The following is a 14,420-nucleotide window of genomic DNA, read 5'->3' on the forward strand; positions in this document are numbered from 1 at the left end:
ACACTGATTGACAATAAATTTCACATGCTGTTGTGCAAATGGAATAGACAAAAGGTGGAAATTATAGGCAATTAGCAAGACACCCCCAATAAAGGAGTGGTTCTGCAGGTGGTGACCACAGACCACTTCTCAGTTCCTATGCTTCCTGGCTGGTGTTTTGGTCACTTTTGAATGCTGGCGGTGCTTTCACTCTAGTGGTAGCATGAGACGGAGTCTACAACCCACACAAGTGGCTCAGGTAGTGCAGCTCATCCAGGATGGCACATCAATGCGAGCTGTGGCAAGAAGGTTTGCTGTGTCTGTCAGCGTAGTGTCCAGAGCATGGAGGCGCTACCAGGAGACAGGCCAGTACATCAGGAGACGTGGAGGAGGCCGTAGGAGGGCAACAACCCAGCAGCAGGACCGCTACCTCCGCCTTTGTGCAAAGAGGAGCACTGCCAGAGCCCTGCAAAATGACCTCCAGCAGGCCACAAATGTGCATGTGTCAGCATATGGTCTCACAAGGGGTCTGAGGATCTCATCTCGGTACCTAATGGCAGTCAGGCTACCTCTGGCGAGCACATGGAGGGCTGTGCGGCCCCACAAAGAAATGCCACCCCACACCATGACTGACCCACCGCCAAACCGGTCATGCTGGAGGATGTTGCAGGCAGCAGAACGTTCTCCACGGCGTCTCCAGACTCTGTCACGTCTGTCACATGTGCTCATGTGCTCAGTGTGAACCTGCTTTCATCTGTGAAGAGCACAGGGCGCCAGTGGCGAATTTGCCAATCTTGGTGTTCTCTGGCAAATGCCAAAAGTCCTGCACGGTGTTGGGCTGTAAGCACAACCCCCACCTGTGGATGTCGGGCCCTCATACCACCCTCATGGAGTCTGTTTCTGACCGTTTGAGCAGACACATGCACATTTGTGGCCTGCTGGAGGTCATTTTGCAGGGCTCTGGCAGTGCTCCTCTTTGCACAAAGGCGGAGGTAGCGGTCCTGCTGCTGGGTTGTTGCCCTCCTACGGCCTCCTCCACATCTCCTGATGTACTGGCCTGTCTCCTGGTAGCGCCTCCATGCTCTGGACACTACGCTGACAGACACAGCAAACCTTCTTGCCACAGCTCGCATTGATGTGCCATCCTGGATGAGCTGCACTACCTGAGCCACTTGTGTGGGTTGTAGACTCCGTCTCATGCTACCACTAGAGTGAAAGCACCGCCAGCATTCAAAAGTGACCAAAACACCAGCCAGGAAGCATAGGAACTGAGAAGTGGTCTGTGGTCACCACCTGCAGAACCACTCCTTTATTGGGGGTGTCTTGCTAATTGCCTATAATTTCCACCTTTTGTCTATTCCATTTGCACAACAGCATGTGAAATTTATTGTCAATCAGTGTTGCTTCCTAAGTGGACAGTTTGATTTCACAGAAGTGTGATTGACTTGGAGTTACATTGTGTTGTTTAAGTGTTCCCTTTATTTTTTTGAGCAGTGTATATTTTGGTTACTACATGATTCCATGTGTATTATTTCATCGTTTGGATGTCTTCACTATTATTCTACAATGTAGAAAATAGTAAAAATAAAGAAAAACCCTTGAATGAGTAAGTGTGCAAACCTTTGACTGGTACTGTGTATACATATATATCGCATCATTATTAGTCTTTTCTCACATGATGCTTCTGTCTTTTGCCCAAGGATACAGTTTTCCAATCTGTAATCTTTTTTGTGTTGCGGATCCCCTCTTCGTTGACCCTTGTTATCTCCGTATCTTATGCTCTGTAAACACAAAAGACAACATTTCTCAAAATGTCATCGTTACAGCAATGGAATAAAGATGGGAAACCCGAAGGTGGCTGACCGGCAAGATTAGTGGAGCGCACCAAAAAAAACAAGGCTTACTCCATGAATCACTCACTCACTTGTTACTACTCACAGACCTATTGTATTCATTAAGAACAATTAAGTCTCTAACGACTAAATAATTGCATAATATATTATTTTGTTCCTTACTCCATTGCCTCTAAAGGGCCCAGGGCTGGAGTTAACAGGCTGATTGGGAGGACGCGTTCCTCAGTGGGGATAATAAGGGAAAGGAGCGGAAATAATTGGGTTTGATTAAGGGAGCTATTCAATGGGACACAGCTTTTTCGCATGACATAATTGTAAATCAGTGTGAGAGAGGGGGTTGTGAGTGGAGGATATGTTGGCTGGTGCCAGTGTTTGTTGTTGTCCCCCCCCCCCCCCCCACACACACACACTTGTAGAGAAATATGGTGTGTACACTATATATACAAAAGTATTTGGACACCCCTTCAAATTAGTGGATTCAGCTATTTCAGACACACCTGTTGCTGACAGGTGTATCAAATCGAGCACACAGCCATGCAATCTCCACAGACAAATATTGGCAGTAGAATGGCCTTACTGAAGAGCTCAGTGACTTTAAACTTGGCACCGTCATAGGATGCCACCTTTCCAACACGTTAGTTCATCAAATTTCTGCCCTGCTAGGGACATTTTGGGGAAGGCCCTTTCCTGTTTCAGCATGACAATGCCCCCGTGCACAATGCGAGGTCCATACAGAAACTCCATATTAATGCCCATCATTTTGGAATGAGATGTTCGATGAGCAGGTGTCCACATACACTACAATACCAAAAGTATCTTGTTGTAAACCTTCATAGGCTCTCATTCACCAGAAAGCACACATTGGGATAAGCTGTTGCAAGGGCCTGCTATACATTCGGTGTGAGATTGTCACTTCTGCTCTGCTATTTTAGAACAATTATTATAATGCACGTGAAACACCTCCCGATAACCCCAGATTGTTTCAAATGTAGATCGCACATGCATGTGCGCACACACAAACACACACACACACCGTAATGCACTGTGCAGGAACTGTTCAGGAAAACACACCTGATATAATTGGTCTGCTCATTGTGTTTGTATAATCTGGTTGCACTATAATCTATCATGGGGGAGGAGAGACAGACAAGCTATTCAGTCGACACTATAGTAAATCCAAAAATATAATCCACATGCATTCTCCTCACCCCACAACTAGATTATGAAAGACCTCATCCTCAAAATATTGGTTTTCCATTTTATATCCACTTGAATTAACATTTGTGAACTATGGCAAATGGCAAGGGTATTTGCTCTGGCCACTAGACTGGACAGCGTGTTAAAGAGATTACTAGCGCAGCCTATGGTTGGCATATGGAAAACATCTCCTTATATTCAACTAATTTGCTGAGATTATTAATATCAATGTATGGTTTATCACTCACTAGTCTATTCAGATTCAGAAAACTTTATTGTCCTCAGAGAGGCAATTCATCTTGCAGCAGTCATAAAACATAACACATCTAAAAAATGTAAATAGCAACGGATATTTACAAGCAAATAGGCAGGGTAACTTCAGTTTCATAGTGCAAGTGCTAAGAGCACATTTTTTGTTAAATTGAAGAATTGCATTTGGAATAAAAGAGTACTTGGCCCTATTTAAAAAAAAAAACCTTGGGTAGTCTGTACCTATGGCCAGAGGGAAGGAGCTGGAATTCAGGGTGGAGTGGATGGTAAGAGTCAACCACTATTTTATTTGCCTTATGGAGGGCCCTGCCCAGGGAGAGAGATGGCAGTTCTTGCCCAACTATTTTTCTGTGCAGCCTTGACATTCCCAAACCAGCAGGTCAAGCAGTAGGACAGAATGCTCTCAATAAATGATTCATAAAAGAGAATCATGATGGTTAGATCAAAATTTAAAAAGTGCAGTGTCCGTAGGAAATACTGTCTCTGCTGGCCTTTCTTAAAAATAGCATCAGTAAAATGATCCCAGGACAGCTTTTGTATTTGTACTCCTTCACTATTTCAATGGGCTCACCTTTTATCAGTGATGGTGTTTTTATTTAACCCTTATTTTACAAGGTAAGTTGACTGAGAAAATGTTCATTTACAGCAACGACATGGGGAATAGTTGAATGAGCCAATTGTAAACTGAGGATGATTAGGTGACCATGATGGTACAAGGGCCAGATTGGGAATTTAGCCAGGACACCAGGGTTAACACCCATACTCTTACGATAAGTGCCATGGGATCCTTAATGAACACAGAGAGTCAGGACATCTGTTTAACATCCCACCCAAAAGACAGCACCCTACACTGGCCCCAATCACTGCTCTGGGGAATTGTGATATTATTTTTTAGACCAGAGGAAATAGTGCCTCCTACTGGCCCTCCAACACAACTTCCAGCAGCATCTGGCCTCCCATCTAGCAACCAACCAGGACTAACCCTGCTTAGCTTCAGAAGCAAGCCAGGAGGGGGATGCAGGGTGGTATGCTGCTGACTGTGTGTGTGCTTGTGTTCCTTCGATTGTAAATCACCGTATCTTTTGTTTTTTATGTATTTCATTTTAAATGGGAGGACTCACACCAGACAGTAAAATCTTTCAGAGCTTTTCTCCGTCCTCCGTCTCATCCCCTTTGAGAAGACTGACCAAAGTAGTATCGTCAGCATATTTGATCAGGTGACGCCCTGGGAAACGACTCCGGCAGCTGTCTGTATACAGTATGTATAGTACTGGTGAAAGAACACTGCCCTGTGGGGTTCCACCTGAAGTAGTGCGCACCTCAGCGAGTGTGTTGCCAACTCGTACCTGCTGAGACCTATAAGTTAGGAAGTTGGTGGTCCATGTGATAAGCATAGCATCAAGTCCGAAGTCTCCTTTCAGTCTGTCCGCGAGGACCAACGGATTGATTGTGTTAAATGCCGAGGAGAAATCTGCGAACCTGATACGCACATGGGTTTTACTGCCCTCCAAATGCATGTACACCAGATGTAAGAGCGAGAGGATGGCATCATCTGTCCCTCTCTCTGACCGGTATGCAAATTGGAGGGGGTCAAGAAGGTGTCTGGTGGTGTTGATTATGTATGACTTGATGATCTTTTCAAGAGATTTAATCAAGAGAGAGGTAAGAGCGATAGGTCTGTAATCATTTGATGCAGATGGATGAGAGGTTTTTGGTACAGGTACAACAATAGCTTTTTTACATAGAGATGGAATTTCCAATGTATCCAGGGACCGCTGAAAGACAGAGCAGAAGACACCACTCAGCTGAGTGGAACAGTGTTTCAAGACAAGACCACTTATGTCTATATACACAAATATACTCATTGTACATGTAATCAAAGGACAGTGTGTTAGACTAGTTAGAGAGTTTCTTATGAATGTTTAGGGGAACAAACATGTGTGACTGCTTCCTTATGTAGGCAGTGCAAAAAAATTATGTAAAAGTAAACTGGAGTCATGATAGTTTTGGGAGGGTGAAAACAATTGATCATCATAATTTTTTGTTGTTGTTGTTGCTAAACTTCCTGTGTATCTTGTCAGTCGTACAAGTGCTTGATACGCCACTGGGGGGGCGTTGTAGCTGCTTTATTCCAGTGGCGCCCTGAAGTATGAAGTCATCGAAGTACTTCCGGTGCCGGAATGTCTCTACATTTTGGAATGCTGCTGTATTTCCCTTGAACCACATAGCTAGATAACATTTTTACAAATTAATCTGTGTGTCTTTGTGGTTCAGTGGACTCGCTGTTACTTTATTGAAGACAAACATGGATATTCCTACAGCTCCTGAGGGTTTGTATCTTTAATAATTTAGAGTAACTAGCAATGCCAATGTGCTAGCTAACTTAGCATGCTGTGCAATGAAGCTACGCAGCTAACTTAGCTTGTTTATCCAAAGCTACTCAGGCACATGGTTGTCGTTACTAAGCCTGAATGCTATGTTTTTTTATTAGCTTTTTGATCAGCTAATTAATATAGTTCCCTAACCTAAGTATAAATATCTGGACTGTTTTGACTGATACGCCTAGCTACTGCTAGCTATAACGTTAGTCGCGCATGCGTCGATAATGTCCCTTTTGCGTGACTACTTTTCTCCCTTACACAGTTACCTTGTGCAGTACACAACTGGGGGTGATTCTGCTTTGACATTTAGTTAGCTAACGTAACAATAAGAGAGCCCTATGTACAGTATGTATGGTGTATCAGAAATATTTGTGTGACTCACCATACAAATGTCCGTATTGTTTTCCTCCACAGACCAAGAGCTGAAAAATGTCATTGACAAACTGGCCCAGTTTGTGGCTCGAAATGGCCCGGAGTTTGAGAAGATGACAATGGAGAAACAGAAGGACAATTCCAAATTCTCTTTTCTGTTTGGAGGGGACTTCTTCGCCTATTACCGGTGCAAGCTTGCAATGGAACAACACCAGCGTATGTAGCACATATAGCTATCCATTCAAATACTCTTATCTTAGATTCAAATCAAACTTTATTTGCCACATGCGCCGAATACAACAAGTGTAGACTTTACCGTGAAATTCTTACTTACAAGCCTTTAACCAACAGTGCAGTTCAAGAAGAAGAAAATATTTACCAAGTAGGCTAAAATAAAAAGTAACACAATAACAATAACGAGGCTATATACAGGGGGCACTTGTACCGAGTCAGTGTGCAGGGGTACAGGCTAGTTGAGATAATCTGTACATGTAGGTGGGGGCGAAGTGACTGCATAGGTAACAAACAAAAAGTCTTTAGTCCATTTTGCAGCAGGTTTTGGAGCACAACCACCACCACGTGCAGATGTTGTTGCTTAACTTGTGACATCTGCTCACATCTTTCTAGTCATTGCAGGAAGAAGACCAGCATGTATTTCTGTCAAATTAGATATAGGGTTGTTACTATACTTGTATCACGATACTAGGAAGTGGGCTAAGGAAGGAAACACAACATGAAGCAGACTTAGTTTCTTATGGGGGGGGGAAAACAGCCGTATGTTGTCAACCAGGCACATTTGTTTATTTAGCAAGCTATAGCACCCAATATATTATACAATTAGGTTATTTTTAACTAGGCAAGTCAGTTAAGAACAAGTTCTTATTTACAAAGATGGCATAACCCGGACGACGCTGGGTCATTTGTGCGCTGCCCTATGGGACTCCCAATCACGGCCGGTTGTGATACAGCCTGGAATCGAACCAGGGTCTGTAGTGACACCTCTAGCACTGAGATGCAGTGTCTTAAATCGCTGCGCCACTCGGAAGCCTGAAAAAGTTATAAAGGATCATAGAGTAAAGTCTGCTTCACAGCGTCTGTTCTTTTTGCCAAGTAAAATCTTGTATCGTAGATTCGTACTATCTTGATACTAGTATTGTGACAACACCATGCAGCACCCATACCTCCTGCAGCTATGGACAACACTATTTAAATGTGTGGCTGTTTGTTTGCCAGCTGTATTATGATGTGTGGCTGTTTGTTTGCCAGCTGTATTGTAATGTGTGCTTCTCTCCACATAGATCCTACTACCCACGAGTATGAGGAGTATAAGTTGGAAGGTATTTACTGGATAGAAAAGTGCAATTCTAGTACCAACCTGCACATTTTGCATCAGCAGTGATTTGAAGGCTTTGTTTTTGTATTGCGTTTAATGTGTTGATATTTTTCAATCATGACGATTTTGAGATGGGGGGGTACCCTTACTGCTGGTGTTCATCTAAAAATACTTATATTTTAGTCGTTGTCTAAACATTATAGTTTTGATGTTTCAACCACAATTCAAGTTTGGACTTTGCAATGCCTATGTATGTCAGTATTTAGAGAAAGTTCTTGTTCTTGATATTCTTGATGCTTTTTGAGATAATGCTGATTTATTTAGTTTTTGTCTGTTGCTTGTGATTGTTTCAATGCTGCTGCAAAGTTTGACTTAATTATCAACACTCCTGTTTTTTATTTCAGTTTTGGAGGTGCTGCAAAATGCTTTATATGTTTTTCAATATCAATTCCTTTGAAGTATAAAGGAATTTAGTTAAATGAAGATGAGAACATTCCTTGACGTTGCATGAAGATAGGTGCATGTAAAAATTGTATTGTTCTGGTACTGGCTTAGCTTTTCCAGAATTTTATTCAATTGTGAATTTCATTTTTTTTAGGTCACTTAGGCAACTGCCTGTGCAAATGACAAAAAGTATCACTACTACAATGTTCCTTATCATGCTTTGTTCTTTAATCGCTTAGATGTTTTGACCTTGTTTTGCAGATCTTTATAATCCACCTGGTACGGAAGTCCTAGACGTCCCTCCACCAATCGCCATCCTGGCCCCGCCCCCCGTCGCCCCTGCCACGCCATCTCTAGATGAGCTCATCCAGCAGAGCCAATGGAACCTGCAGCAGCAAGAACAGCAGCTGCTCACTCTCAGACAGGTACGGGTCACCTTACCCCAGGGTCGATCAGTCTTCTAGACCATAATTAGTTGAATCGGTTGTGTTAGTGCGGGGCTGGAGAAAAAGCCTGCACACACTGGCCCTCCATGGTGCAGACTGACCAACGTTACCATATCTTATATTCTCTGGTCATAAAATGTATGAGACCGAGTACATGAAGTTTCAAAGCAAATACATTTGACAGCTGTTGTTTTTCCTAATGTCCAAAATGAACTGGTTGTCGTTTGATTCCAGGAGCAAGTGACTGCAGCCATAGCTCTGGCCATGGAGCAGCAGACCCAGAAGCTGCTGACAGAGACTCAGCAGGACGTATCTGAATTTGACAACCTGCTGCAGCCCATCATTGACACCTGCACTAAAGACGCCATCTCGGTAGGTTCATGGCACCAGGTTAACACAACATGAGAAGGGTCTAGTATGTTTAGTCAGTGGTATGTTTCTCTCTGGTTCCTCCCAGGCTGGTAAGAACTGGATGTTCAACAACGCCAAGGGCCCACTGCACTGTGAGCTGATGTGCTCACACCTCCGGAATCGCATCACAGCCGACACAGCTCACTTCGAACTCCGCCTACACCTCATCTATCTCACCAATGATGTCCTCCATCACTGGTAAAAGCATGGTGGAAATGAGGCTTTGTTTTTATCCTCAGAATGCACTTTTTTCATATATGAGTGGCAATCTATGTGCATTTTAAACTGATAAAAAAAACATACTTGCTTGTTGTCGATAATGTTAGTAATTATAATGTCACGCATTGTATTCATGGTTAATTACATGATACTTGTATTGTGTACCACCAGTCAGAGGAAGCAGCAGAGGGACCTGCTAGCAGCGCTGCAGAAGGTGGTGGTGCCCATCTACTGCACCAGCTTCTTAGCTGTAGAGGAGGACAAGCAGCAGAAGATCACACGTGTCAGTGGGCTGCCTGTTCAATGTAATGTAGACATTGCTCAATATAGATGTTACCTGTGGTTGAATGACACCCTCTATTTTCTGTTTTTCTCACAGCTTCTACAACTCTGGGAAAAGAATGGCTACTTCGACGAGGTGACGATCCAGCAGTTACAGAGTCCAGCTGTGGGCCTGGGCCAGTATCAGGTGAGGACTGAGGCTAGTGGCCTAGTAAAGTGAAATACTGCAAGTTGGCTGACAGTTTGGACTAAGAAGTCAACCACATATATGCGTACTACCCCATGCCACACAAGAAGGTCCATCAAAATAGAATACATTTACAGCGTATGGTTTTTATTTATTTTATTCACTCCAGCCAGGCCATTCACCACTAGTGTTTTCTGCAGCACTAACAATGCCATCTTCCTGCTCATCTCTCTCTCCCAGGCCTCTCTGATCACAGAGTACGCTGCGGTGGTGCAGCCCATTCAGCTGGCCTTCCAGCAGCAGATCCAGACCCTGAAGATGCAGCATGAGGAGTTTGTGGCCAACCTGGCGGTTCAGCAGCAGCAGACTGCAGCAGCAGTGAGCCAGCTAGCTGCAGCAGAGCCTGACATTAAGGCAGTCACCACTCAGCCTGGTGAGAGGGTAGAGCGAGAAGAACATACTCGTACACACATGCATAAACACACATTCTCATGCATGCACACACACAGTGGTGGTAAAAGTAAACATACCTTGATAGAAAATGACTCAAAAGTGAAAGTCACCCAGTTAAATTCTACTTGCGTAAAACTTTGGTTTTAAATATACTTAAGTATCAAAAGTATAAAATAGTCCTTATATCAAGCAAACCAGATGGCACAATTCTTGTTTTTTTTTATTTATGGTTAGCCAGGGGCACACTCCAACACTCAGACATCATTTACAAATACAGCATATGTCTTTAGTGAATCTGCCAGATCAGAGGCAGTGAGGAGGACCAAGGATGTTCTCTTGATAAGTGTGTGAATTGGACCATTTCCCTGTGCTTCTAAGCATTCAGAATGTAGTGCGTACTTTTGGGTGTCAAGGAAAATGTATGTAGTAAAAAGTACGTTATTTTTTTTAGGAGTGTAGTAAAGTAAAAGTTGTCAAAAATAGTATAAATAGTAAAGTACAGATAATCCAAAAAAACTACTTAAGTAGTACTTGAAATTATTTTTACTTAAGTAATTTACACCACTTCTCTCACACAAACACACACCAGGCCCTTCATTATGTTGAGGGTATTGTTAGCAAAACAGCACCGTAGAGAAGATGGTGACAGATTTGATTGACTTTTAGGCTGTCTCTCTTGTGTACACACAGACCCAAGCACTTCAGGATTTTGTTTACATGTTGATTATGGGTAGATTATCTGTAGCCATATTTACCCTTTAACCAAATATCCTTCTCAGTCTTGTGGTGTCAAAGGCATTTCACTGTACTTGTGCATGTGACAAAACTTAAAACCACAGGAGAGGTGAAGTTGTCCATGTCTGGCCCTCCTGGTGATTATGACGGCGCCCAGTCCAGATCGGACCCCGGTGCCAACAACAGTGGCCACGCTGATAACTCCTCCTCTAAACCCTGGTTCGACCCACAACACATGTCTGGAGGCTGGAACCCCAATCAGCCAGTAAGCTGCTCTCCTAATGTGTTTGTGTGCAGTGTGTGACTTTTCCATTATTATGTAAAACTATATGGAATATTCTGTGTGGATATACTTACAGGTTTACTGTTGTCGTAGAGTTGAACAGAATGACTGATGTTCCTATCTATTGAATCAGTCCCATGCTAACAAACTGTTGAGTTGATGAGTGAGTGGTGGTGAAGGTACAGTAACATGGAAGATGAGACTGTCTAAACACCTTTTTTATTTTTGTCCCCTCTCAGCCTCCGTTCGACCCCACCCAGGCGCCCCCGCCGTGCCCCCCCTGGAACAGCCACGAGGGCATCTGGAACGAGCAGAGGGGGGACCCCAGCTGGAGCGGAGGCCCTCCAAGGGGGGAGGGGGGTCCCTGGAGCGGAGGGGGAGGACAGAATGAGCCACCTCCCAACTGGAGCGGTCAGTATGACCAGCCCCCCTGGAGCAACCAGGGACCTGACCAGCCCCCCTGGGGCCAGAGAGAGCCCCCCTTTCCCCGCATGCAGAGGCCCCCCCACTTCAGAGGGCCCTTCACGCCCCACCAGCCAGGGCCCCCTCCCTTTAACCAGCCGCCCCCGCCTCCCCACAACTTCGGCCGTTTCCCGCCGCGCTACATGCAGGATGACTTTCCACCCAGGCACCATTTTGAAAGGCCGCCCTACCCTCCACACCACTTTGACTACCCACAGGGAGACTTCCCTGGAGGTAAGAATCCAGGACAGGTCCCACCATGGGAGCTCAATATTAACTGTTTTTTCTATGACTATTGTATATGAGCACCTCTCTGGTTTAGTTCCCTGACCACCATCACATAGCGATTTACATCGGTAACTGACATCAGTAACTTACGTCGATTTACATCAGTAGCTGAAAGTACTGGCTGCAACATGTAATTTAACTGAGTATCTCCCCATGCCCCTGCGTGTTGACCAAGACATGGGCCCTCCGCACCACCACCCTAGCCAGAGGATCCCTCCTCCGGGTATGGGGGGAGGAGAGCACCCTCCCTGGGGAGGTAACCAGCACCCAGACTTCGGCCCCCCATCCCACGGCTTCAATGGCCAGTCCCCCCACATGAGACAGCGTCCGGCCCCGGCTCACGTCAACCAGGATGACCCCAGCCTGGTCCCCAACGTTCCCTACTTCGACCTGCCCGCCGGACTCATGGCCCCTCTAGTCAAAGTGAGTAGAAAGGGATGAAGATGTCTATTGCTTTTCAAGGATAAATTGTTTTCACAGCTCACTATGGAGATGCATATATTTCTTGACCACAGTGGTCTAAACAGTTGTGTTCTCTACCTGTTTATGTGCATTAGCTGGAAGACCATGACTACAAAGCACTGGATCCTAAAGACATCCGTCTGCCTCCCCCAATGCCCCCCAGTGAACGCCTGCTAGCTGCTGTGGAGGCCTTCTACAGCCCCCCCTCCCACGACGGACCCAGGAACAGGTAAAACGCAAACATTTTCTCTTCATGTGATCAATGCAATATGTGCTCTATTGATTGCAATGTGTTTGTCAGTGAGGGCTGGGAACAGAACGGCCTGTATGAGTTCTTCAGAGCCAAGATGAGAGCCAGGAGGCGAAAGGGCCAGGAGAAACACAACAGGTGAGACCGTCTGCCTGCTGACCAGCCTTATGTCTCACACACAGACAAACGTATCTGTAGTATAAGGAGACTTTGGGTGTCTATTAACATAAAATAAATGTGCCTTTTAAAAATCAGCAGGTAAATACAAATGCTTTGTAAGTCTGTCTGTCTTTTTTCCCATCTGTGTCACGGGCGGCTGCTGATGGGAGGACGGCTCAAAATAATGGCTGGAGAAGGGCGTGAATAGACTGGTATCAAACCCATCGAAAACCATGTGTTTGTGTTCGATGCCATACCATTTATTCCGTTCCAGCCATTATTATTGGCCCGTCCTCCCCAATTAAGGTGCCACTGGCCGCTTGTGGTAAGTGTAAAAACTGTATGAGAGGTGAGTATGTTAACAATGTGGGTTCTCTGTCTCTCCCAGTGCACACGGTAGTCGTTCACACAGCCGTTCTCGTAGTCAGGGTCGCTCCTCGTCTGAATCCAGCTCAAGATCCTCCAAGTCCTCCCGCTCCTCCTCCCGATCTCGCTCCTACTCCCGATCTCGCTCCAGGTACGCACAGATAGGATTCTTCCTGATTTTAACAGGAATTCCTGACCTCTGAAATTCAGATTTTGTTAGATGATAGTTGATGTCTAATTGCACCACCAACATGACAGACAGTTAAGGAGACATTGATACTTATGACTTTTTGTCTTTCACCTCCACAGGAGCAGGAGCCGATCCAGGTCGTCCCGCAGTCGCTCTCGTTCTAGGTCTCGCTCCAGATCTCGCTCTCCTGACAAGAGACGGCAAGAGAGGCCTGCCCCCGCCCCCACCTCTGCCCACGCCTCTGCCCCCGCCCCCGCCTCCCAGAAGTCCCGTAGCCCCTCTCCTCCGTAAGTCCCTCATCTCAGCATGCACTGTATTCTGCTGTCCACACATTCTATTGCTTGCATATCTGTGTATATAATAGGGCTAGCTTTTTTGGGAAGGTACAGACCAAATAGTAACTGCGCCATTGAGATAATCGAGGCCGTCACATCGAAAAGTTAAAGCAGAGCATTGAAGGCTGTAGATCAGGGTTCCCCAACCCTCTCCTCTGGGCCCCACCCAGACATTTCACATTTTTGTTTTAACCCTAAACTGGCACACCTGATTCAGTCAACTATTCATCAAGCCTTTGACTAATTAAGGGTTAAAACAAAAATGTGAAATGTCTGAGGGGGCCCAAGGAGAGTGTTGGGACCCCTGCTGTAGATTTAGTCTTTACTGAATGTATTGGTTGTGATCTCCACAGAGCTACGTCTGGTCTGGGCGCAGCCCCCTCGGTCCTGCCTCCAGACAGCAGGCTGGGAGAGGAGAACAAGGGCCATCAGCTGCTCATGAAAATGGGCTGGAGTGGTTCTGGGGGGCTTGGGGCAAAGGAGCAGGGCATCCAGGACCCCATCAAGGGGGGAGAACTCCGGGACAAGTGGGACCAGTATAAAGGAGTGGGGGTGTCTCTGGATGACCCTTATGAGAACTACCGCAGGAACAAGAGCTACAACTTTGTAGCTCGCATGAAAGCAAGGGAGGAAGGTAGGAGTGTTCTTTTTTTAAACTGTTGCAATGAAATCCTGATGTAGTGGATAGGTATATTTTTAGGTGATATGACAAACTAAAATATAACAAAAGGTCTTCTTTATTTCAGTGAATCGGGAACCACAAGAGCCCCCTCCCGCTGAATAATGTGCATCGTAAAGCAAACAAACCTAACCCAGAACACACCTCTTCAGTCAGTTTTTTGTACAGAATGTTCTTATAGTATGTTTCAATCTATTTGGAAAAATCCTCACATACCAGGTTTTGAATGTTGCTTTTTTGTGATACTCATTCATGTATTTTCTTCTCATGTTCCAGTTTTTGATGACTTGGAAATGGATATAAATAGTATTGTGTTGCTCTTTTGTAAGAAAAATAAAATACGTTTATGGAATTCACCCACTGATGCCATGTCAACTGTAAATG

General features: G+C 45.0%; 1 protein-coding gene across 3 annotated transcripts; it reads left to right on the plus strand.

The window, feature by feature from the left end:
• Nucleotides 1–5,442: 5,442 nt before the first annotated feature.
• LOC139539645 (calcium homeostasis endoplasmic reticulum protein-like) lies at nucleotides 5,443–14,392 on the plus strand. Of its 3 annotated transcripts, none has more exons than XM_071342779.1 (18): nucleotides 5,443–5,629; nucleotides 6,095–6,268; nucleotides 7,351–7,389; nucleotides 8,091–8,254; nucleotides 8,510–8,647; nucleotides 8,733–8,884; nucleotides 9,077–9,188; nucleotides 9,285–9,374; nucleotides 9,615–9,807; nucleotides 10,667–10,827; nucleotides 11,085–11,541; nucleotides 11,771–12,018; nucleotides 12,153–12,286; nucleotides 12,359–12,445; nucleotides 12,855–12,983; nucleotides 13,142–13,309; nucleotides 13,711–13,991; nucleotides 14,104–14,392. In XM_071342779.1, the coding sequence occupies exons 1-18, from the start codon at nucleotides 5,605–5,607 to the stop codon at nucleotides 14,139–14,141; spliced, it is 2,790 nt and encodes a 929-aa protein (XP_071198880.1). In that variant the 5' UTR covers nucleotides 5,443–5,604; the 3' UTR covers nucleotides 14,142–14,392. The 3 variants fall into 3 exon arrangements, with proteins under 3 accessions (XP_071198880.1, XP_071198879.1, XP_071198881.1); XM_071342778.1 differs by having other exon boundaries at nucleotides 11,085–11,540; nucleotides 11,764–12,018; XM_071342780.1 differs by lacking the exon at nucleotides 7,351–7,389 and having other exon boundaries at nucleotides 11,085–11,540; nucleotides 11,764–12,018.
• Nucleotides 14,393–14,420: the final 28 nt, after the last annotated feature.

Source organism: Salvelinus alpinus, chromosome 15 (assembly GCF_045679555.1).
Source record: "Salvelinus alpinus chromosome 15, SLU_Salpinus.1, whole genome shotgun sequence".
Classification (NCBI taxonomy): domain Eukaryota; kingdom Metazoa; phylum Chordata; class Actinopteri; order Salmoniformes; family Salmonidae; genus Salvelinus; species Salvelinus alpinus.